At 47.8% G+C, this 22,528-nt stretch overlaps 1 protein-coding gene across 1 annotated transcript in view; it reads right to left on the bottom strand.

Annotated features, from left to right (window-relative positions):
- Positions 1–709: 709 nt before the first annotated feature.
- RNF8 (ring finger protein 8, E3 ubiquitin protein ligase) overlaps positions 710–22,528 on the bottom strand; it is a 43,283-nt gene continuing 21,464 nt past the window's right edge. Inside the window, exons 3-9 of the mRNA XM_015571884.1 lie at positions 20,391–21,131; positions 17,902–17,964; positions 15,600–15,689; positions 13,508–13,615; positions 11,199–11,403; positions 4,391–4,547; positions 710–1,184 (exon numbers count right to left, since the gene is read on the bottom strand). Of these exons, the coding sequence (XP_015427370.1) occupies positions 4,414–4,547; positions 11,199–11,403; positions 13,508–13,615; positions 15,600–15,689; positions 17,902–17,964; positions 20,391–21,131 (1,341 nt within the window). The 3' untranslated portion in view covers positions 710–1,184; positions 4,391–4,413. The remainder of the gene's footprint in view (positions 1,185–4,390; positions 4,548–11,198; positions 11,404–13,507; positions 13,616–15,599; positions 15,690–17,901; positions 17,965–20,390; positions 21,132–22,528) is intronic.

A 22,528-nucleotide genomic window follows, 5' to 3' on the forward strand; every position in this document is an offset into this window, starting at 1 on the left:
GGGACTCCAGCATCCCAATTCACAGTATACTCAACAAAGGAGAAAACCTACCAGCCTAAAAAATTGTCCAGTCAATAGCTTCCAATCCTTTATGAAAACTACAAAGACCGATTCTCCAGGTAGGCATAAACGGTAAAGGAGAACCCCTCTCCCTCCAGAAGCAAATCGCAGCCTGACATAGTGCAGTTCACAGTACTAATAGCTCCTTGCTCTAACGACTACTCTTCAGCTTCCTGTACTGTCCCTCATTCTCATCACCGGTAACCAAGGATACCACAGGTTTGCCCTAGCTTCTAGCTCCCAAATTTCAAACTAGTTTTCTTTCTGCTTAGGAGGTAGCAAGAGAGATGACTTCTACTTTTTTTTAAATGCACACACATAAAAGCATCACCCGTGTTTTCTGACACAATAAAATAGACTTGGAAACTACTTCCAAACCCCAGCTGAAGAAGGGAAGCCACCCCGTCCTGAGCCAGGAAAGCAGGGCCCCAGCTCTGGAAGGAAAAGGAAACGCAACAGTCAGGGCTTCCCGGAGCCCATCTGCGATGGCCATGACCTTGGGCCCGGCTCCTTGGGCTGACATTCACCGCGTCTATCATCTGATACAGTCACTTTCTTGGTTGCAATTTATGAGCTGCCAGTGTTTACCTGTGAGACCGTCTGGGAGCTGGAAGGGAAGGAAGATAAATACACCAAAGCCCAGCTGAGCAACTGTTAAGTTTTACATTTTATTTCCAGGAAACAACATCTTGTTTTCACAAAGAGGGGTGCCGTCCTCTCAAATAGAGGCCGCCTTAGCGTCAGGGGCAGCCACGGGGGTACATTCAAGCTGTCCGGAACAAGGTCAGCAGAGGCACCAAAACAGTAACAAAACAACAACAAATTTAAAAAAGCAAACGGAACTACATAACCATTCAACACGCAGTGAGGCAGAGTCTGTTTAGTACCCGGAGGCCGTAGGGCGGTGGGTACGGGGGGCTTCAGATGACGGTGCAGCGGGCTGGCCAGCATGGGAGGCTCGTGACGGACGACTTCTTACTTAGACTCTGTCCCACGTGGTTCTCCCGCGCTCTGTCCCGGCGCAGCCCAAGACAGTCCACAGAGGATCCTTGAGACCACCCCGCGCTCTGTTGCCTGGCAGTCTTTAAAAGGCCCCCGCGGCAGTCTTCACAACGATCTCTGTGCTTTGGAGGGAAAAGGAGGAAAAGAGAAGAGAAATAAAAGACGAGCTGCATGGGCCTTCTCTGGCCTCCCTACTGCCACCCTCCATCTCTTCCCCACAGACCAGCCCCTGCAAAGAGAAACAGGTCAGATCATATCACTCTGCTCAAAGTCTGCTCCTCACTTCCCCCAGGGTAAGAGGAAAATCAAGGGCCTTCGAAGGCCTATCAGGCTCACATGACCTGCCTCCTGCGCCACGTCCTGCCCTCTTCCCCTTCCTCCGTCACTCACTCTACTGTAGCCAGTTGGGCTCCTTACCGTTCGTCCTACACTCCAAGCAACCCCAAGCACACTCCCCTTCTAGTCCCTCCCCCAATGCAGCGGCCACTTCCCACAGAGCTTTACTGAAATGCTACCTCCTTGGTGATGCCTTCCTTGACGGCTCCAGCAAAAACTGCCGAAGCTCCCCCATCACCCCCGAGCCTGCTGTTCTCCACAGTGCTAACTTATTAGATTTCACTTCTCTTTCTATCTCTTGCACCTGGAACAGGCCCTGGCACCAAGCTGGCCCGCAGTAAATATCTGCTGAAGGAAAGAGGGACTTGCATCCACAGTGACTGGAGGGAGAGGCGGGAGTTCCAACGCCCAGGAGGGAGGGGTCGGAGGGGCTATTTGCTGGGCTCTGGTCTTTTCCCATAACTTCTGCCTCCTCGTGGAGAAGCGGGAATCCTGGCCTATCCCGAGGGCACAAGACAGCCACCAAGGAAACTGCCCTTCTCTGAGACTGAGGTCCGGAACACTTTGGTAAGGAAGACTCCAAGGGTTGTAAAAGTTACTTTTCTCCCACTTTGGGGCAGCCTTTGAGGTGGTAGGCCTTGGGACGGGCAGCCTTGGTGAGCTGGGAGAACCATGCACGTCCCTTCCTCTCAGCTAAGGGCCTCCCGACAGCTCACTGAAAAACGCAGACGCCACCGGGAAGAAATGCTCTGGACTCCCTCAAGCACATGTCCTTGCCTGTCCTCCCACATTGTCCCCTTCTCTCTAGGAAACAGGACGTACCCTCCTACTTTGAAAGACTACTTCCTCCCTCTGTGCTCTGCATTCCCTCCCTCCCGCCTTCGTAGGAACCGTCCGTCCGCCGTCCTGGCTCCCCAGCATCTCCTCTCCAGGCTCCCTCCAACCAGCAGGTGAACGTGCTAAAATCTCTCATGTCTTCAAAAATCCTTTACCCTCACGTCCTTCCCAGCCATGGCCTTCTCTGGGTAGCTCCCCACACTTGTAGCCAAATGTTTTGAAGAACTTGTTCATCTTACTCTTGTCTACTTTAGCCCATACTCATTCCACAATTCAATGCAAACTGCCTGCTGACCCGCCAGTCCCCCCACGCCTGCTCTGTCCAAAGGGCACTTTTCCGTCCTTATCTTCTCAGCTGCAGCCTCACTGCCCACTCCTCAGCTCGTGACCACTCGTAAATGTGCATTCACTGGGGACCTGCCGAACACTCTCCTAGGTCTGAGACCACACACACTCAGATACAGCCCCTGTCCTCAGTTTACAAATTGAGGGGCAAGAACACACTAACAAATACAATTTCAGTATTGTAAGTATTTGAAGTAAATAAATAGGGAGATGTCTGGAATGTAATAAGGGCTAAGGGTGGGGTCAGGAAGGCTCAAAGCACACCACTCCGATGGCCTGTCCCACACGCCCCCTTTCCCACCTCTGGCCACTCCTCACCGTCTGCCCTGCACACTCCTTTCCACCACCCGCACCTGCAATGCTGGCATTGCTCCGGGCCGGGACCTGACCCTGGGCTCTGACCACCCAGACAAGATTCCCAAATCTAGACTCTTCTGGGCTCCAGGTCCACATACTTAAATGCCCTCAGGCACGCTCAACTCACTTTGGTCTAAACAACTTTAGTCTAAAACTAAACTCACCTCCCTGACAACCTGCACCTCATTTCAGCAAATGCACCATCATCGCCCCGCTGCCAGACAGAAACCGGAGTGATCCGCAACTCTGAGCCCCTTCATTCTTCACAGCAAACCAGCTCCACAAACCTGCAGATTCCACCCTCGGAACCACTGCTCAAGTCCAGCCAGTCGCTGCATCCCCACTGCTACTTCTCTGGCCCAGCCATCATCCTTGGCCAGAGCTGCTGCCTCTGGTCTTGTTCCCATCCCCATGTATCATCTTCACTGCACCCCATTAATCTATCCAGAAAAGTGTAACATGGACAGTCACAGCTCCACCCAAAACCTTCTGTAGTTCTCCCACGACCCACCAGCCTCAATGTTCAACCCTCTCTAGCACCCTGCCGTCCTGCCCTCAGCACCCCTTGCTTTCTTGCTCTTAGCCCCTTTACCGGTGATATGCACCCATCCCCCTTTCACTTCCCTTCACTTCTCTGCTGTCCCTGGGCCTCTGCCTAGCACCATTCATCTCTCTTCTAATAGCGTTACTACAACCGGCCAGGCCCTGCATCTGGATGAAAGCTCTGCTCCACCAGGCAGGCTGCAGCGTCCACCCACTTCCATTCTAGCACCTGACAGTAGGTACTAAGAAAAAGGAAGGGTCCAGAGGAAGGAAGTGAAGAGCAGTTTCTTTGGGGTTGGTTCTGGTTCAGGTTTCATGGGCCAAAAGTAAAAAAAGGGTCCAAACTCTCCAGGCAGAAAAGCAGGAGGCTGTTCAAGCAGGAGCCCTGGCCAGAAACAGGAGCACGCCTGCTCTAACCAGACGTCACAGGAGCCACAGCAACAGGCAATGGACAGGATACAGTGCAGCTGATGCAGAGACGCCCCCTGGTGACGGACCTAACCCTATGGGGTTCCATGGGGGAAGGACGAGGAGGAAACGGTGTCCCTGACGGGTTCATGGGCATCTAGAACACCCGCTGATCGGAGTGTGCTCTAAAACACCCGGCACAGCCAGCCTTAAGGGCGGGACCAAGGAAGGCCCCGGGAGGAGTTGCTTGGGTAATGACAGACGCTACATTCACACAAGCGGTCTCCCACAATAAGAGGCTCCTGGAAGCCTGTCTGAAAAGCCAATGGAAAGGTGCACGTTAGCGGGAAGAGAGGACCCACTTTTTAGAGACAAAATAACTGTTCTATCGTTACAGAAAACACAACCAAAAAGGCCAGGAGGAACTTGTGCTGTGGAAACAGCAACAAGCGAGGTGAAGCCCCTCCTGCTGGACCCCCGCCGACCGGAGCTGCTCACTTACTTCTCCTGAAGCTCTCGGTGTGCTCAGGTTCCTCCCCTGGGCCCTGCTCTCCGGCTGGTGGGCCAGCCTTGGCCAGCAAGCACTGGTCTTGCCCTCAGTACAACGTGGTGGTGGTGGTGGTGGTGCTGGTGGGCGGTGCTCACCAGGGTTCCTGACTCTGCAGGCAGGTAAGCAAAGGTCAGCCTGGTCTCTTCTCTAGCACGAGGCGTGGTTCCCTCAAACCCAGCCAGGCACGCATTTGGGGTGCACCGACGGATCATTATGCCAGGAAGGCCCATCCCCTAAGCTGTGAAAGCTTGTCCGGGGCCTGCGGTGAGGTGGCAGCTTTCGGCGAAGGAGAGAAGACACTCCTCCACAGAGCGCTGGTCGGAACAGGCTTCACCTCCCGATGGAGGGAGACCACCCAGAAACCTCAAGGACTACAGAGTCAACAAGAAATGTGAGGTTCGGAGGCTCTGACGGTCACTCCTATTCCTATTCGTATCTTAGAAGCTGACTTCTAAGACCACAGTACCTTCGCCACTGGGGGAACAGTTCCTATGCTGCCCTGTCCCTTCCACCTGTGCAATCTTTTTTTAAAAAATATTTTTATTGATTTCAGAGAGGAAGGAAAAGGGAGAGAGAGATAGAAACATCGATGATGAGAAAGAATCATTATCAGCTGTCTCCTACACACCCCACACTGAGGATCAAGCCCGCAACCCAGGCGTGTGCTCTGACTGGGAATCGAACCGTGACTTCCTGGTTCATAGACTTCCACCTGTGCAACCTTTTTCTAAAAAATATTTTTATTGATTTCAGAGAGGAAGGAAAAGGGAGAGAGAGATAGAAACATCGATGATGAGAAAGAATCATTATCAGCTGTCTCCTACACACCCCACACTGAGGATCAAGCCCGCAACCCAGGCGTGTGCTCTGACTGGGAATCGAACCGTGACTTCCTGGTTCATAGGTCTATGCTCAACCACTGAGCCAAGCCGGCAGGCCCCAACTGTGCAATCTGAGATGCCAATGAGGGCGACGAGGGAGGCACCACTTAAGGGAAAAGGAAAGGAAGACCAATAGGAGACAAAAGAGGAGGAGAAGGGAAGGAAGAAAGGAGGGGCAGCAAAAGAAACCATCAACAAAATGAAAAAGAAACCCATTATACTCACCAATAATACATTTGATAAGAGGTTAATCTCCAAAATATATAAAGGATGTATACAACTCAACACCAGAAAGACAAACAATCTAATTTAAAAAATGGGCAAATGGCCTGAATAGACACTTTTCCAAAAGAGGACATACAGATGGCCGAGACATGAAAAAAATGTTCAAAGTCACTGATCATCAGAGAAATGCAGATTAAAACAACGAGGTGTCACCTCACACCTGTCAGAATGGCTACCATCAATAGTATATACACCGAGTGGCCAGATTATTATGACCACCTGACGTTTGTAGGCAAATTAGCCGTACACTGCATCGTATGGGATATGGAAGCAAAGGCCTGTTCGAAAACCTTTGCTGTCTGCAGTTACCAAGGTAAAATGTCTCCAATTCGCACAGGAACACAAGGATTGGACAGTCGAGCATTGGGAAAAAAGTCGTATGGTCCGATTAATCACGTTTCCAGTTGCATCATGCAGATGGCAGAGGGGAAACAGCATGAAAGCATGCACCCCACATGCATGAGTACAACCCTTCAAGCTGGTGGGAGCAGTGTTATGGTTTGGGGCATGTTTTCCTGGCATGATTTGGGCCCTTTAATGCGTGTGGAACAACGTCTGAATAGCACAACAGACCTAAGTATCGTTGCTGACCAAGTTCATCCTATCATGTTGATGGCGTATCCCAATGGAGATGGCTTCTTCCAACAAGACAGTGCGCCATGCCACGGTGCTCGTATTGTGCAGGAGTGGTTTCAAGAACATGAGGGAGACTTTACCTTGCTTAGGTGGCCCCCACAATCACCAGATCTCAATCCAATTGAGCATTTGTGGGACAAAGTTAAAAGCCATCAGGCAGCTGGTTCCACAACCTCAAATCTCACAGAACTGGACAGTGCTATTCATCAGGCATGGTGTCAGATTCCTCGCATCACCTTTCAACATCTCGTGGAGTCAATGCCAAGAAGAATCGCCGCAGTACTGAAGGCACACGGTGGCCCAACGAAGTACTGAGGGGGTGGTCATAATAATCTGGCCACTCAGTGTATATCGACAAACAAGTGCTGGCGAGGATTTGGAGAAAAGGGAACACCAGTGCACTATTGGTGGGAATGCAGGCTGCTGCAGCCACTGTGGAAAACAGTATGGCATTGCCTTAAAAAATTAAAAATGGAACTGCTTTTTGAACTAGTGATCCACTTTGGGAATATATTCTAAGAATTCTGAAACACTAATCAGAAAGAATATATGCTTCATAGCAGCACTGTTTACAATGGCCATGATCTGGAAACAGTCCAAGTGCCCATCAGCAGATGAACAGATTAAAAAAGCTGTAGTACTTTTATGTAATGGAATACTACACAGTTGTAAAAACAGAAGGATCTGTTATCCTTTGAGACAACATGGATGGACCTGGAGAGTATTATGCTAAGTGAAATAGGTCAGTCAGAGAAAGACAAATACCATATGATGTTACTTATATGTGGAACCTAATGAACAAAATAAAATGACAAACAAAATAGAACCACAAGCATGGATACATGGAACAGGCTGACAGCTGTCAGAGGGGAATGGGGAGTTGGATGAAAGAAGATGAAAGGATTAGCCAAAAACATATATGTATAACCCATAGACACAGTCAACAGTGTGGTGATGGCAAGAGGGAAGGGGGTGCGGGGGCTAGGTAGAGGGGGGACGAGGGGGATATGTGGGGACATCTGGATTAGTGTCAACAATAAAAAAAAGAAGAAGAAGAAAGCCCTGGCTGGGTGGCTCAGTTTGATGGAGCATCGTCCTGTATACCAAAAGGTTTCGGGTTTGATTCTGATCAGGGCACATACCTAGTTGTGGGTTCAATCCCCGTCAGGGCACATACAGAAGCAACCGATCAACGTTACTCTCTCTCTCTCTCTCTCTCTCTCTCTCTCTCTTCCCCTTCTCCCTCTCTACAACCCCTCCCTGTTCCTCTCTCTCTAAAAATCAATAAAAATGTATCCTCAGGAGAAGAATAAAAAAAAATCTCAATTTAGAAAAATATATATAAAAGGAGGGGCAAAAAATGGAGGGTGGTTTTGGACTATAAAGAAAAAAAAACTTCTAGATAAGAAGCCTGCCAATTTTCTATCCCATGACAATTTTGTAAAAGATAAATTTGTAGAGTCCAGTGTTATACACTATTTGGATGCATGCAGGTGGATACCCCACCCCATGCTACCCTTGCTGAGAGCTACTGTCCCTTAGACCAGTGATGGTGAACCTATGACACGCGTGTCAGAGGTGACATTTTTTTGGTTGATTTTTCTTTGTTAAATGTCATTTAAAGATATAAAATAAACATCAAAAATATAAGTCTTTGTTTTACTATGGTTGCAAATATCAAAAAATTTCTATGTGTGACACGGCACCAGAGTTAAGTTAGGGTTTTTCAAAATGCTGACACGCTGAGCTCAAAAGGTTTGCCATCACTGCCCTAGGAGCAGGACTGGGTGCATTAAAAGTCCTTGCCAACAAGTATTCTCTCTGGATGAAGTCAACTTGCCAGACACTATTGCTCTGCCATTCCCTACCCAGGCCTTCACTGGGCTCTTTCAGCAGGGGCGACGGCAATATCAGGGACAGCCTCCCAGGTGGGCAGGCGGGCGCTCTCTTCAGAGACTGCCAGTTTCTTGTGTCCCATGCCGGGACCACCCTCAGCTGGCTACAGGGAGCGGGCCGGGACTGACCTGGGCCGGGACTGACCTGGGCTGATCTTCCCAGAGACCCCCAACCTCTGGATTCGGGAAAGCTGTGGTTCATGAACCTTTCCCCACCTCAGCACACCTGAAGGCCATGGCGCTCTCACTAGTATTATATAGTATCAAGGGAGCTGGGGAATGTGCTTTGAAAAAGCCCCTGGACTGGAAATCACTGTCCTAAAGGACCAACAGGGTTTTATTTCTAGAAAATTTGCTTTCTTCTTTTCTGAGCCCAACCCAGAGAAACCGCTGGGGAAAGCTAAAAGTGGGAATGTTAACACTCTTGTCAAGCAACAAACATGGAAGGAGGACAGAATAACAGGGGAGGGGAGCCTCCACAGGGGGTAAACGTCTTCCCTGCAGGCAAACCTCCCGTCAGCATCCTGGTGAGTTACAATTACTCATGCGCTAGCACTTACTGATGCTCCTGATCTGCCTCAGCCCCAGAGCACCCTTTCTTCACCTTAGCATTCTCCGTCTCTCCTCTATAATCTGGCCACCCAGAGTTTACAAGGGACCAATGCGCCTCCCATGGGACACTTCACCAGCCAGGGAGGCCTAGGTGAGGCTGCTCTTGGTGGGATGAGCCCTATACTGCCAGAGAGGCAGGTCTCCCTCTCTGAACTCGTGCTGAGAGCAACCCCTGCAGGAGGAAAAGAGCCCCACCAGTGTCAGCACTCCGACAACGACAGGCCTGCCAACCCTAGCTCCCAGAGCCTAAGTTTGGTCCTTTTTCAAATTCCCATGCACTGGGGATTACACCAGCTTTCTGTTGGCTAGGAAGGTTGGTATTTGAAATGAGACTTTCGCTCAGTCCCACACCGCAGACCAGTGCAGCTGTGGATGCTCTGGCGGTTTCCCTAACCAGGCCTTAGAACTTCTGCCTGTCTCTGGAGGAAGCCTCAAAGCTGCGCTCTCTGTGATAACTGCGGAAACCCACATGGCTGGGAGGCCGACCGGCTTACGGTGCAGCGCCACGTGTGACCAGAAAGGCAGAGATACCCTCTTTAGCCTTGGAGAGAAAAGGGAGTTGGGTATCCTCTCCCTTTCCAGGGCTGCATGAAGCCATCTACCGAGCCTGAACTTTCGAGAGGAAACCTAGTCAACGGGCTGGATGAAGAAAGTATTGGGTGTCTCCCCGGCCCCGACAGGCCCAGCACACTTCAGCTCAAAGGCTGAGCCTGGTCAGTGCGGGGTGCCCAGGTCACTGCTCCCGCCGAAAGGAAAGAGGAAAGCGAACAGAAGGCACATGCAATGCCCCAGGAGACCCGCTGCTCGGCACCATGAAGACATTCTACCTGGTGTGGACATAAGGGGCACTGCTAGGAACAAGCCATGCTTCTCAAACCTCTGTGCTCTGCTTGTGCTGAGTCCTCTGCTTGGAAAGCTGCCCCTTAGGGAACCTTGAACTCATTCAAAGGGCACTTCTTTCGTGAAGCTTTGCCCGCACTCTGCCTGCCCAGGCCGACGTGAGTGCCTCTTCCCGCCGTTTCCCAGTGCCCTGCTGTGGACCTTGTCATGCTACCTGTGTCCCTCTCCACCTCCCCCACTGACGGAGACAGTGCCTCAGGGACCATTGCATCCTGGCCCGGAGTACAGTGTTCCTGTGCCTGCTGTGGAAGGAGGGAGGTGCAGAGGAGGAACGTTGGGATTCTGCCAGAATCAATGGCTCCTGGGAGGTAAAAACAACTTCTGGGGGCTTAAAACGGGGCGCAGGTCAGAATATCTTCCCTGAGTGTAACAGGCTCTACAACACTCCTGTTCAGCACCCCCAGCCCTGTGACTGCCTCTGCTGTAGCTGACCACCTGAGGGCGTCTCATGCCACAGCTGCTCGAAAATCAGCATCAGATTCCTGGCCCTGCTCCAAGTGGCTGCTCCCTGCTGGAGGGCTGGGAGAAAGGAAGCAGTGGGCGAAGACCCTATTGCTAGCTGTGTGGCTTTTAAGCCTTCAGCTTCTCTGAACTTAGGGGAAGGTACATCCGAAGGCACACGTGAATAGGGGTTACCATGGCCAGGTGGTGGGAAGCACCTGGAATGGCAGCAACCTTCTGGCTCTTTGATAGGCCTTTATGTGCAGCCGATTGCTATCACAGCACGTTGGCTCTGCAGCGTTCTCACAAGGCAGTGCTACACTGATTATTAAAGGGACTTAGTGATAATCAAGTCCGCCCCGCTTCTGTGCACTCATCACGGCGAGAACCAACCTTCTCATCCATTAAGTCCCTTGTGCTTTGCCCCGGGACATGTCCTTTCGCCAAAGGCCGTTCAGGTCTAAGCAGGGCAGGGAGCAGGGGTGATGAGGCCATTTGTTAAATAAGAGTTCACAGTGGAAGCATGGTTCATTAGGGAAATTCACCCACCGCTTCCCCATTCCCTTTATCCAAATTCCCTCCTACTGGGAGACTTGTTGGTAAACATATTAGCACCCCCAATAACATGGCAGGATTAAACTTACCTGCCTCTGGTTTAACATTATGCCCAATTTGTGTAATTAAGCTGTGACTATCACAGAGAGAACCTGTATGTGTGTTTTCTTCAGGCATTCAAGTTGTGAATCTCTGACTTGTACACATCCAATTTGTAACTGACTGTATACCCAACCCAAGGGTTTACAACACCTGGACAGAACTAAACTGTCTTGAACAACAGCACCATCTAGTGATTAAAACAGCAAACTGACTGACCATGTGTTTCTAATCACATCTTCTTTTACCCCTACAACCAAGGCACATACACTAAGCCTCCCCTTTCCCGCTGCTCAAGTAAGGGAGTTAATGCTACTTCAACTCTTTCTCAAACATTATCTTTAACTCCTTTTACTTTTCTCCCTTTCTTCCACATCTTCTTCATCTAACTCTCTTCCCCAACCAGTTTCAAGTCCTTCATTGAGGGCACTCACCTTCTTGTACATAATCACTCACCTTTTCGTCTCTTAATTAAGTCAGTTCGTCGTTCTTTTACTTCAGAACTCAGATTATCTACCATTTTACTAATGCAATTGTCCAGAACCAGGGAGGGGGTTTTGGACTTGATGTCCTTCCGACAAATGGGACATTCTACCTTCCTCTTCATCCATTCATTGATACAATAGGAGCAGAAACTGTGGGCACAGTTCAAGGTGACAGCCTGCAATGGGAATGTGAACACACATCAGAACTGTCAGGTTTACTTTCCCAGGGTGGGTGTGATCTCAAAGCTAAGCAAGACCAAGTGGATTTTCAACCACAATCTTTTCTAGAGAGCTTACAAAAGGTACCAGAACCATTTGGGGGGCTGGAAAATTTTTTAAAGTATGTTTTTATTGATTGTATAGAGGAAGGGAGGGAGAGGGAGAGAGAGACATCAACATCGATAGGCTGCCTTCTATTGGGAATCGAGCCCACAACCAGGGCTTGTGCCCCGACAGGGAATTGAATCAGTGACCTCTTGGATCATGGGTCGACCTCAACCACTGAGCAACCCTGGCTGGGCAGGGGATGGGAAATTTTAAGCTTCAAGTTAGATGATTTATTTTCTTTCTCAAAGTTAAATTCATAGACTCAGGCCCCAGGTGGCTGATTTGTCTGTCTTGTTCCACCAACTTAGGCCACTGCCAACATGGGTTAGTTACCTTGCAAACAAACGTCATTGGACACAGGAAGGACTAGTAAGCATGTGAATGTTTGGTACAAGCACATCACTAATTCTCTTATGGAAAACAAATGTGTGTCTTGCTAATGGGGAATTAGAACCTCAATTTTAATATAGAAAGGGGAGTACATACAGAAAATTCAGCATATAGGATGGTAGGAATCCTCCTCTCTATTCAAAAGAAACCAAAAAAGTAAAATACATGTAAAGGCAACTAAAAAGGCTGAAGAAAAAGGGAAAAATACAAAAACTGTAATGGGCTCCCTGCCAGAGCCTGACCCTGAGTGAATGAGCCTGTGAAGAGTGAGGAAGCAGAGGGGCCTGTCATTTGAGGGGTTCGCTGAGACCAGCGGTCCCATTTCCGTCATGCTTTTCATTCCCAAGAATACAAAGCATTATCTTCATTGCTCCTGTTTATGTACGTTTCCTAAGACACAACTTTCCCGAGGCTCAAAAGCCTTCATCCTCCTTTTAGGATGGCAGTGGAAAATGACACAGAAATAATGTATGTTTCAAATGCCAAGTTGGCCCAAAAGCCCACTAGGAGACAATCTGTTTACTATAGGAGGTAAATTCTTATAAACAGCACTGAAAACCTGTCTGATTAAAAGGAAACCTCTTTCCAACACTGACTTTAAGAGGTGACCAGTAGAAAAGGTCAGGCAATATGCAGTACACAAAACACAGGCCATGATGTCCGTCTGGTTTGTCTGTGCAGAAGCCCCAGCTTGGCTAACCCATCCCCTGTTCCAAGCCCCCTTTCCTGTCTTTCCCTGGTAGAGTCTGTAAAAGAGAATCAAATGACTAGAAATTATGGGGAAATTTATGACCTGAAGTCAAAGTGGATCCAGAGCAAAGAAACAGGTCTGCTCAGGAGAGAGTTTTTAGGAGGCTGGTAGACTCAAACTTCATAAAGACCAACAGAAAAAAGGAAACAGGGCCAGTATGTGATTTCCTCTGTAAAGGAAGCTGAAAAGCACTGTCACTTAAGAACTCGAATTTAAACTTGTGGCATAAGATGAACTGGTCACAAAGGGTACAATTTGCAAAAATAAGAGTCTATGCAAAAATATGACAGGTAACTAATGATAACGGAGGAGAGAGCTGTTCCTTTTTCACAAGGCCTCAGAGTCCCTGAGACATGGTCCACATGTGCTGAATTCCCAGTGCCCACACATCAGTGATATGACCGCCCTGTTTAAAGGCTGCGCTGCACGCCCACTCTCAGTACGGCGCCCATTCATGGTGGGGAGTAGCTTTATTGAGCAGCTTTATTCTGATTCTTCAAAAACTAATGCCATATGGCTCTGTTTTCTCCCCAACAACAGAGAGAAAGGCTGTTTTGCAGCTAAAAATATTGATTATATCAAGTAAATTCTCAAGAACAAATGAAACAGGAAAAGGGACAGGAAAGTTAAAGAAGACTACAGAATAAATGAGAAGTGGCCACCTCTAGACATCACTTTGCAGTCAGATAGCTACAGGAAGTTCCCGCAAGAAAAAGCTCTTCCCAATGTTTCCCTACAGCAGCAGCAGCCCGTGCCGCTGGGCTCCCAGGGTCCGGAGTGGCAGGCGCTCGGGAGTCACTGTTTGTAATTACCTCAATGAAGTATTCTGAACAGATAATACACTGCAGCTCGTTCTCCAGCACGTCATTCATGTGGCTAAGAACTTCCTCCTTCTGTGCTTGCACCTTCTCCTTCTCTTCCTGCAAAGACACAACCAACCCCACCCGTCATTCGGGAGGACCAACAAGAATGCAAAACAGGACAGCGAGCAGGGCTAATCATCTGGAATAGGATCCAGAAGGATTCTAAATTAAAAATTCATTCTGGCGGAGCAACACAGAGAATAAAGCATTTCCCAGGGGTACTGCTTCTCAGAACTGGTTTCTAATAGGGGTGCTGTCTTCCTTTCTTTCCTCTCTCCGATTTTTCAGTATTTGTATTGTAGTTTCTGTCTCCTGCCCTAAATTAACCAAATGAGAAGAACTGAAGGCAGTATACTAACCCCACCAACACCCAAGGCAAGGAGGAGACATTCAGAATCCCATAGTGAACTGCAGTTCAGAGGGGATATAATATAAAATTACCCCCCAAACTGAAAACGCACTGGACAAAACAGAAGACATAAAGAACAGTCCACCGGGGCAGGAAGTTTGCATTATGTATAAGATCCTTGTGCTCTGTATAGCTGCCTCTTCTATAAAATAGGGATGATCTCTGTTTCCTGGAGGCTGGAAGGGTGCCAGGCCACTCCTGCAAAGCCTGCAGTTCAGTTTCCTTGTGCTCTCCCCAAGAGGTCAACCCGCTGTGGACAATCTTTTTAGGGAGCATCCTAGGTGTGTGCCCTTGAAGCAGTCATTTATTTAAGTTGGCACCTCATCCCCCCAAAAGAAAGTATCAGGTGCCTCTGAGAGAGGAAGTGATATTTAGGGAATATAATTGATTCATTTGTCATCTTTTTTTAAAAAATATATACATATATATTTTTTACTGATTTCAGAGAGAGGAAGGGAGAGGGAGATAGAAACATCAAGAGAGAAACATTATCAATCGACTGCCTCCTGCACACCACGTACTGGGGATGGAGCCCCTAACCTGGACATGTGCCCTGATGGGGAATCAAGGAATCAAACCGTGACCTTTTGGTTCACAGGCTGACACTCAACCACTGAGTTACACCGGCCAGGCTCATTTTTCATCTTTTATTTTCTCTTCTAATCAAAGCAAGACTGCTTATGACAGGGAAGAAGGTCTGGGCCCATTTCTAACTGGAGTCAAGTTCCCTGAACACTATGAATTGCTGGGTTTAAAAAGATGGTTGGTTTCTTGGAGGCTGGGAAAGAAGGTACTCTGTGACTAACAGGATAAGGCTATCAGTCCAAGTGACGAGTCTCCTCCTCCTGTGCTCTGCGCCAGGGCTGTCTGTGAGGAGGGGCAGCGGTAAGATGCAGCCGGGCTCAGGCAGTAATTCGGGGCAGAGGCTGCAAACTGGTGGCCTGTGGACTGGATCTAGCCTACAGATTGGTTTAGTTTGGCCATTAAAAAACAAAACAAAAAACTGAACTTACTGCCAATATTTGAAAATTGGGATATTTTATGTGAACATTTGGATTTCCCTCTTGTGTGGAAAACTCAGATCTGACAGCACTGGGCTCGCATTTCTGGATGGCGACAACTGGCCGCAGCAGAGCTGCTCTTAGGGGGGAGGTGGGGGCAAAGACTCCTTTCCCGTGCGCCTCGTCCTCACAGGACAGACACTACTCACTTCCATTACCAGTCTGATCTCGGTGGGCACTTGAGTTAATAACACCTAACTTACGAGTTCTACTGATTTGATGCGGGAAATAATTACATAAATGCATGAGGACGAACTCCTTTGACTACAGCACCCCTTAGCCTGTGTCAGTGGGACACACTGAGGGAGCATCTACCCTAGACAATGGATTAGACTGCAGCAAGTGTGTCTTATCCGTAGCATTTCGCTTCTGAATGAGGGAAGGAAACAGATGTTGTCTTACAGGCAGAACCTTCTATAGGCCTGAGTAATTTTACAGATTATTTCCCCTGAGGCTGGGAAAAGCCACATACTCTCTTCTCTCACCATTCACCATAGCAACCCTTGCACGGTTGAAAATGCTGAGTTGCATGTACTAACCAAATTCTAAACCTTCATCTTCTTTCTAGTACCTTGGTCTGCTCCAATTCTTTGTTCTTGGCTTGAATGATTGCTTCAAAGTCCTTCTTGCTGCGGTTTAGCTCTTCCATTAGAGCCTGATGCTGCAGAAACATGGCAGATACACACTCAAGACGAGCTCCACGGCATCCCTCCTTTTAGCCACACACACCTCCCCCCGCCCCACCCCCCATCCCGCTCTACCTGGTCAGTGGCGTTAGTTCAAGAGATCAATGGACTGGCAATTTCAAATTAATGCCTTTGTTCCTTCAGGACACTTACCTGCTGCTTTTTGGGGGAAGGGAGCAAACAGGGAGGGAGGCCATGAAACCTATTAATCCCTCTGGAAATAGCCCAGCCTCCGTGGCTGTCCAGATCAACTGAGGAACTGCCTTGCGGGGAGTCTGATTCTGAGGTGTTGCTGGGGGCCCAGAATGTGCGTTTTCATGAAAGCCGCCCGAGTGATTCTAAAAACCAACGCTCAAGAACTAATAAGTAACTCTGAGGCTACCCAGCACTGGGAGTGAGCTTTTAAGAAATAATCAGGGAGAAATGGTATTCGGAGATTTCATTTTCATTGAAATAAAAAAGGCCTTTAACCTACTTATTCTACATATCACACACTACTCCCGCACAAGACAGTCCCGCCTAAACCCTGCCCGCATTTTCTGGAACCCGGCGTGCCCAAGAGCTAACAGCTTGTTCATGGGGGCTAACTGCCTGGATGAGTGCCAAGAGGATCCACTTCTATGAAACCTGATTTCTGAACGCCCTGTGCTTAAGTGTAGCTTATACTTGAAATCGTTCCTCACATCCTTTTTTAAAAGAAGGTGGAGTAAAGGTAAGTACTTCTAAAAAGATATTACTCAAGAAAGAAACTTTAAAATGTGTGATCTCCTGAGAAAAGCAGTTACTTCAGAAGGCCTGGGTATTCATTCATTTTGACCACTAATTAAATGTGCTGTAACTCTCATCTACAAAATGGGAAAACCGGTACCTCTCCCATATCGGTGTTAATAATAAAACAACAGGTAAGAAAGCATTCAGAAAAGTTGTAAACTTTATGTAAATCCAGTTGTTATAATGATCTGGTAAATGAAAAAGAACAGTTTCAGAAGAACCAACATGTTTCAGTTGAGAGAGAGCTATGTCCCCCAGGCATGCTGGCGCAGAGCCATGACCTAGAAGTATCCCATCTGAGGCTAATGAGTGGAGATTGGGCCGCACCTCATGCTGAACGACAGTGTTTTCCTCTGTCTCAGGAGAGGGTGAGGAGTTGGGGGTGTGGAGTATGCAGTGATCCCTCACAGATTTCCAAGCAGCAGAACCTTACTCTTTTCCAGTCAATTTCAAAACAGTATCTGAATATTAATTTAATAATGCTCTACATGGGAAGCATGCCTACCCTCTCACCCTAGGAAATAAACAAACTTAGAAAATAAAATTCCAAACAAATTGAATTTTCACCTAGTTCTTCCCAAAGCTGTTTGTGCATCTCTCAAGGAATCAAGGCAGGCACCTCCCAAGCTTTTAATAGCATGTGACTGTTAGCACTGCAAGAAGGTTGGAGGTAGGTGTGCAATAATAGAGCTGTAAGGATCAATTATCCTAAACAAACTCTAATGCGATCACTCACTTTTCTCAAGGAGACGAACCATCCACTAACCCGACTAAACTTGCATCAAACTACTCATTTTAACACATAAAGGATAGAAGACAAAGCAGGTTTTAAAGATGCAAGACTAATTTATAAAAATAATCAGATGAGGAAAGTAGTCAAGTTAAATAAAATAAATTACAAGCTATCTTTTAGGAGAATTCTGCTCCTGTGAGCCCTGCCTTTTCAGTAAATCAGTATGTTTTGCTGACTGTTAAACTGCACATTCTCGACGTGACCTAAAATGCTTAATTGGAATATTCTCGAATGGGTTCTGGACAGCTTCAGCTTGGGATCCATGACTGAATGGAGGCCTTGCAGGCCTTGCTGGTGGCGAAGGCATGGCTCACGATTCCCCTCTGCTGCCCTCACCTTCCTGGAGGTGCAGCACTTCCCCAGAGCCTCCTAATGGAGCTACGGGCTCCATTCCGTCTTCACCAGAGCAGCTTCTGCTCAGATGAAGATGTGAGTTTCCATGCTGAGGTCTGGCATTATCTGTGAGGCTCCAGTCTCCGACCTGATGGTGTGAGCAGCTGTTACCTGCTCTATCTAGACTGCAGGTGCTGCAGAGGTGTGCACTAAGCAACAGAGGCAGCCAGTGGCCATGCGAAGCCTGGCTGCCCCCACTCCACAGCCCACAATGGCAAGAGCTAAGTTACCTCCTGCAGAGCCTGGGCCAGCTGTTGCTTCAGGTCCTCTTCTCCTTGCTCTTTCTCCAAACCCTGCAAAACCAAAAACCAAATGGAAGGTTTCCCGGCAGAGAGGGAAACAAGCAACAAAATCCAGCAACAAGCAGAGCAGACCAGCTAGCATGAGCACCTGGAAGCAACAGGGGGCAGGAAGCAGGTGGAAAATTTCCCATTCTACTCAAGCTGTTGGCAGCAAGGGATCTAAGAAGAGTTAACTGCTTAAATACTGCTCGCCTCAGGGCTGTCACTTGTAAGCCACCACTCAGGCTGTTTTGGAGAAAATACTCTGGATTAATTTCCCACAAATGTGGTGATTCCCCAAAGGATGTTAACTGAAAAGTTCTGAGTTGCCAACTCTCTAAGCACCATCCCCAGGCCGGCACTCATAGGTTCCTCCCTTTGATTCTGGGCACCTCCATCTCTCACACTGAGTCTCTGCCACTTCCAGCCTTGAACAGCTCCTCCTCCCTTGCCTGAACTTAGGCTGTATTTCCTCCCTCACCCCCTGGACAGGGTGCCCTCCACATCATCATTACCCTATGACCAGCACATTCCACAGAACCTCTGGGCCATTCCCTCCTTAAAGAATTATCTATCCATCTAATATGCCAACTTGAAATTATTCTCTAATTTAAATATACTGACTTAAAACTGTTATGATTATTTTATAGGTATGACACACTTATTAAGCATCTTTATAACCATTTGAACCCAAACAGAGTCCAGGCAACATGGGTGCTTAAAAAAAAAGAAAAGCATTGGTGTGAAGCAGGAAGGGTTAAACAAACTTCTGAACAAGTAGTCGGGTAGAATAAATCCCTAGGGCTTGTGACAAAGGGAAATCCAATCCAATAAATAAAAGACTAGATACTATGAGCCATTTATATGTGAGCTTCTCATACCTTGAGAAAATTTCTTAACCAGTCCTTTTGGCCTTTCTTTACCATTTTGGTGTGGAAAAAGATTTTACAGCTATTTCTTCAAGCATGCCCAGAGCAGCTACAAATATTAATAGTCACTCTCATTCCTGAACACATTAGCCCTTAAACAGAGTTCTGCTGCAGGAATGGCGGCATATAGCACATATCTATATATATAAAAGCTAAGCGATGGGAACGACCAGTCGCTATGACGTGCACTGTGGCCAGCCAATTGGCCCAATGGGGGAGGGGCCAGCCCTGCCCCCAATCGGCCCCCCACACCTGATTGGGGTGGGACCAGTCGGTCAACCTCCTGCAGCCCCTCCTACCGGCCACCCCCACCCCGATGGGGGCGGGGCTGGCCAGCCAACCTCCTGCAGCTCCTTCCCACGGGGCGGCCCCAATTGGCTCCAATTGGGGCGGGCCGGCGGGACCCCACCCATGCACGAATTCGTGCACCGGGCCTCTAGTGTAAAGATAAACCTCCCTCTGTCAATTTCAAGAACTTAGTCCAGGCTGCAAAAGGGAAGCAAAAAGGTACACATAGCAGTGTGTCCCCTGGAAAGATGTAGTTAATCCATGACCTCAGCTAATCTACCAGTTCCAGGGGACAAGAGATTAGAATGAAACTGATAAATTGTTCAGAAATAAGAGAACACTGCTGGTTGTTCCTTGCCCTGAACAAAGTAAACACAAGATAAAAGCATATTCACAGCAATCCTCACTGGTCTGTCTTAATTCTAGTCAACAGTAGGGAATTCTTGACATTTAATATTACTTGAGCAAGTAGGTGGGAATAAACCTGTGGAACTGATTTTTGAGCAAGGACCAGTTCTAGCCTAGAAGCCTTTTGCAACAGCTTGTCATCTCAGAAAATGACTCGGGGATGACACATTTGGCCTTATCCTGATACAGCTGAGAGAGTCTTTATTTTACCTTCTTGCTAAAGGCACTGTGGAAGGTGGCTTATCACTCAACCCAACAACTGCATCATGGTGGACCTGTTTCCTCCCACGCTGGCTGCTCAGGATGGAGAGAAAGCATTTTTTGCCTCCCACTTCCTAGGTTCGGTACAGAGCTAACAAGCTAACAGGTCCATCAAGGGCAGAGTAACCAGCTGGCCTATACCTGCCTCGGGACTGACTTGGCTTTGATCACAGATTAAAAAAGCTCAAAACTCATGAGGACAACCATTGGTTTAAATGGAGAGTACTGTGGTTTTGTGGCATCTTGACCTTCATGCAATCCCCTGAATTTACCTCAGTTCTGAAATGCCTCATCTTTACACGCCGAGATCAGTTACAACCTGGGGCTGGCTCTGCTAGTCACCTTACCCCATCTTGGCACCCAGCTCTGGTTCTTGACCTGATCATCATACTGAAGCCTTAACCTCTGACTCACCCCCTTCTCTTACCTCGAAGTTTTCTGTTCCCATTCCATCTCCTGTCCCTGGCGCTCAGCATTAGGTCCCTGATCCAGGGGCTCACAAAGGCCTGCCCGCCCTGAGAGGCACCCTTGCCCTTCCCTCCTGTGTGTTACCTGGAGAGACTGCTGTTCTTCCTCGAAAGTCTTCTCTAGCTGCTCCACTCTGGCCTCCTGCTGGGCCTGCTCTGCACAAAGCCGCGACTGTAAATCCTGCAGTTCCTGCTCCATCTGCACAATATTCTTTGAGTCCCCTTTTTGGGTCTGCTTTTTCTCATTCAGAACAGCTACTTGCTTTTCCTGCATCTGTGTTTTGAGCTTCAGAATCCTAGACATGGTCACCTTGAACAGCTCTAAGCGGCTCTGAGACACTGACGGGTTTGAGGCTTTGCGCTTGTGATGATGCAGCGCCAGGACTTTGGTGGGGCCAGAGAAAGCATGAGCCCCTGAGACGTTCTCACTTGGCTCAGGAGAAGTCAGCTGAGGTTCCAAATGTTCAGAGGGTCCACGGGCCAGTTCACCTTTCCCACATGACCTCAGTGGCTGGCCAGGTTCACTAGACACTTTATTCATTTTGAATTTCAAGTGTGAGGGCCCTTCAGCTTCAGGACCCTCTAATTCATCCAAACTACATTTCCTTTTAGTTCTCAAGCCCTTGTTTTTCCCCAGTATCTGATCATTCATTGGGGCAAGATATGGACACATCTTCTCCCAGTCTTCTTCAGTAACTTCATACTCATACTCTGCACTCTCCTTATTTTCCAGGGGCACCCCAAGCTGGACGCGGTCTCCCGCGTGGAGAGTGTAGACCTCTAAAGGCTCTAGACGTACTCTGTTCAGCCAAACGCCATTCAGACTCTGGGAAAAGGGAAAGAAAGACAAAATAAGCTTCACGATTTTCCTCCTCTTAATGGAATGTCTCCCCTGCTGCTACAAAACCTTCAGCCTTTTCAGAAGGAAAACCCTTGAGGACAAATAGAAAAGAAAGGTTCATAAACCACCGTCCTTAGAAACAGCATTCTTCACACAGGACTCTGGCTTTTTACCTGTATTTCACATTCATGCCTCCATAGAGACAGCCTGTGTAACAGGCGGGAATCCCCTTAATACCGGTGGATGAATTACTCAAATAAATGCAGTAGCATTGAAAGAAACGGAAATGTAATAGCTCCTATTGACCCAGGACTGAAAAATCGGCTATTAGGAAAGAAAGTGGCATCTAATGATAAAGCTCAAAAGGAAAGTCTTGACCAGGAAAGCCCAGCAAGCGCCGTCTCTGCATGTGCCCCCTGAACACACTGGTGAGTGAGCAGAGCACTTTCCAGGACACATAAATAAAAAAAAGAGTGCCAACACTTGTCCTGGGGTCAAACCGCAGGTGAGATCAGACCCACTTACTAGCACGAGAGGTCCAGGGGCAGAGTGGTGAAAAGCTGGAGCTCTGGACTCAGACAGATTTGGGCTCTTAACCTACTGGGCTTATTAGCTGCATGGCCTTTGGCAATTTACTTCAACAGTTTTGTCTGTAATACAGGGCTGGTATAGTACCTACCTCACATGATTCCTGTGAGGAATTAATGAGAAAATACATGTAAAACATTTAGCACAGTGACTCACATATAAATGCTTTATGGTTATAACTAAATCAGAGTTCAGAGTTAAGAGCATGGACCCTGGAGTCAGAATGCCTAAATTTGTGATCGGGCTCCATCACTGAACAACTATGGGACTTGGGCAAGTTTCTTAACCTCTCTAAGCCTCAGTTACCACATCTATAAAACAGAAAATAATAATAGTCTCTCCCTCATGGTGTTTGTGTGGATTTAATGAGATAACATATGTAATATACTTAGAAAAGTGTCTGGCACATGGTAAGCATTATATAAGTGCTCCCTACTATTACTATGATCTGGCTTGATTTATCAACAATCACTTCCATTCTATGAAATATGGAGTGCAAAATTGGAAGACATGAAAATGTTTAGCAGCTGATAGTAGAAAGCAAAACACAAGGGCACATAAAAGCACAGCCTATAAATGCAATGGGATATTATGTGAAGCTGGGTTAGCTAAGAGATGCCTGATGGTAATGAAGAATTTAGAGTTTAAAGAAATAAGTGGGCACTTTAACCCATATCAAGGACTTAACTTTGGGGGACAGGCCAGAGATGAAGCTCACAGCTGAACTGGTACTAAGATTTATGTTTGTGTTGGTAACTACTGCTACCTACTTTTAGCTACAACAATTACCTGTT

This window comes from Myotis davidii, unplaced genomic scaffold, assembly GCF_000327345.1.
Source record: "Myotis davidii unplaced genomic scaffold, ASM32734v1 scaffold289, whole genome shotgun sequence".
Taxonomy (NCBI): domain Eukaryota; kingdom Metazoa; phylum Chordata; class Mammalia; order Chiroptera; family Vespertilionidae; genus Myotis; species Myotis davidii.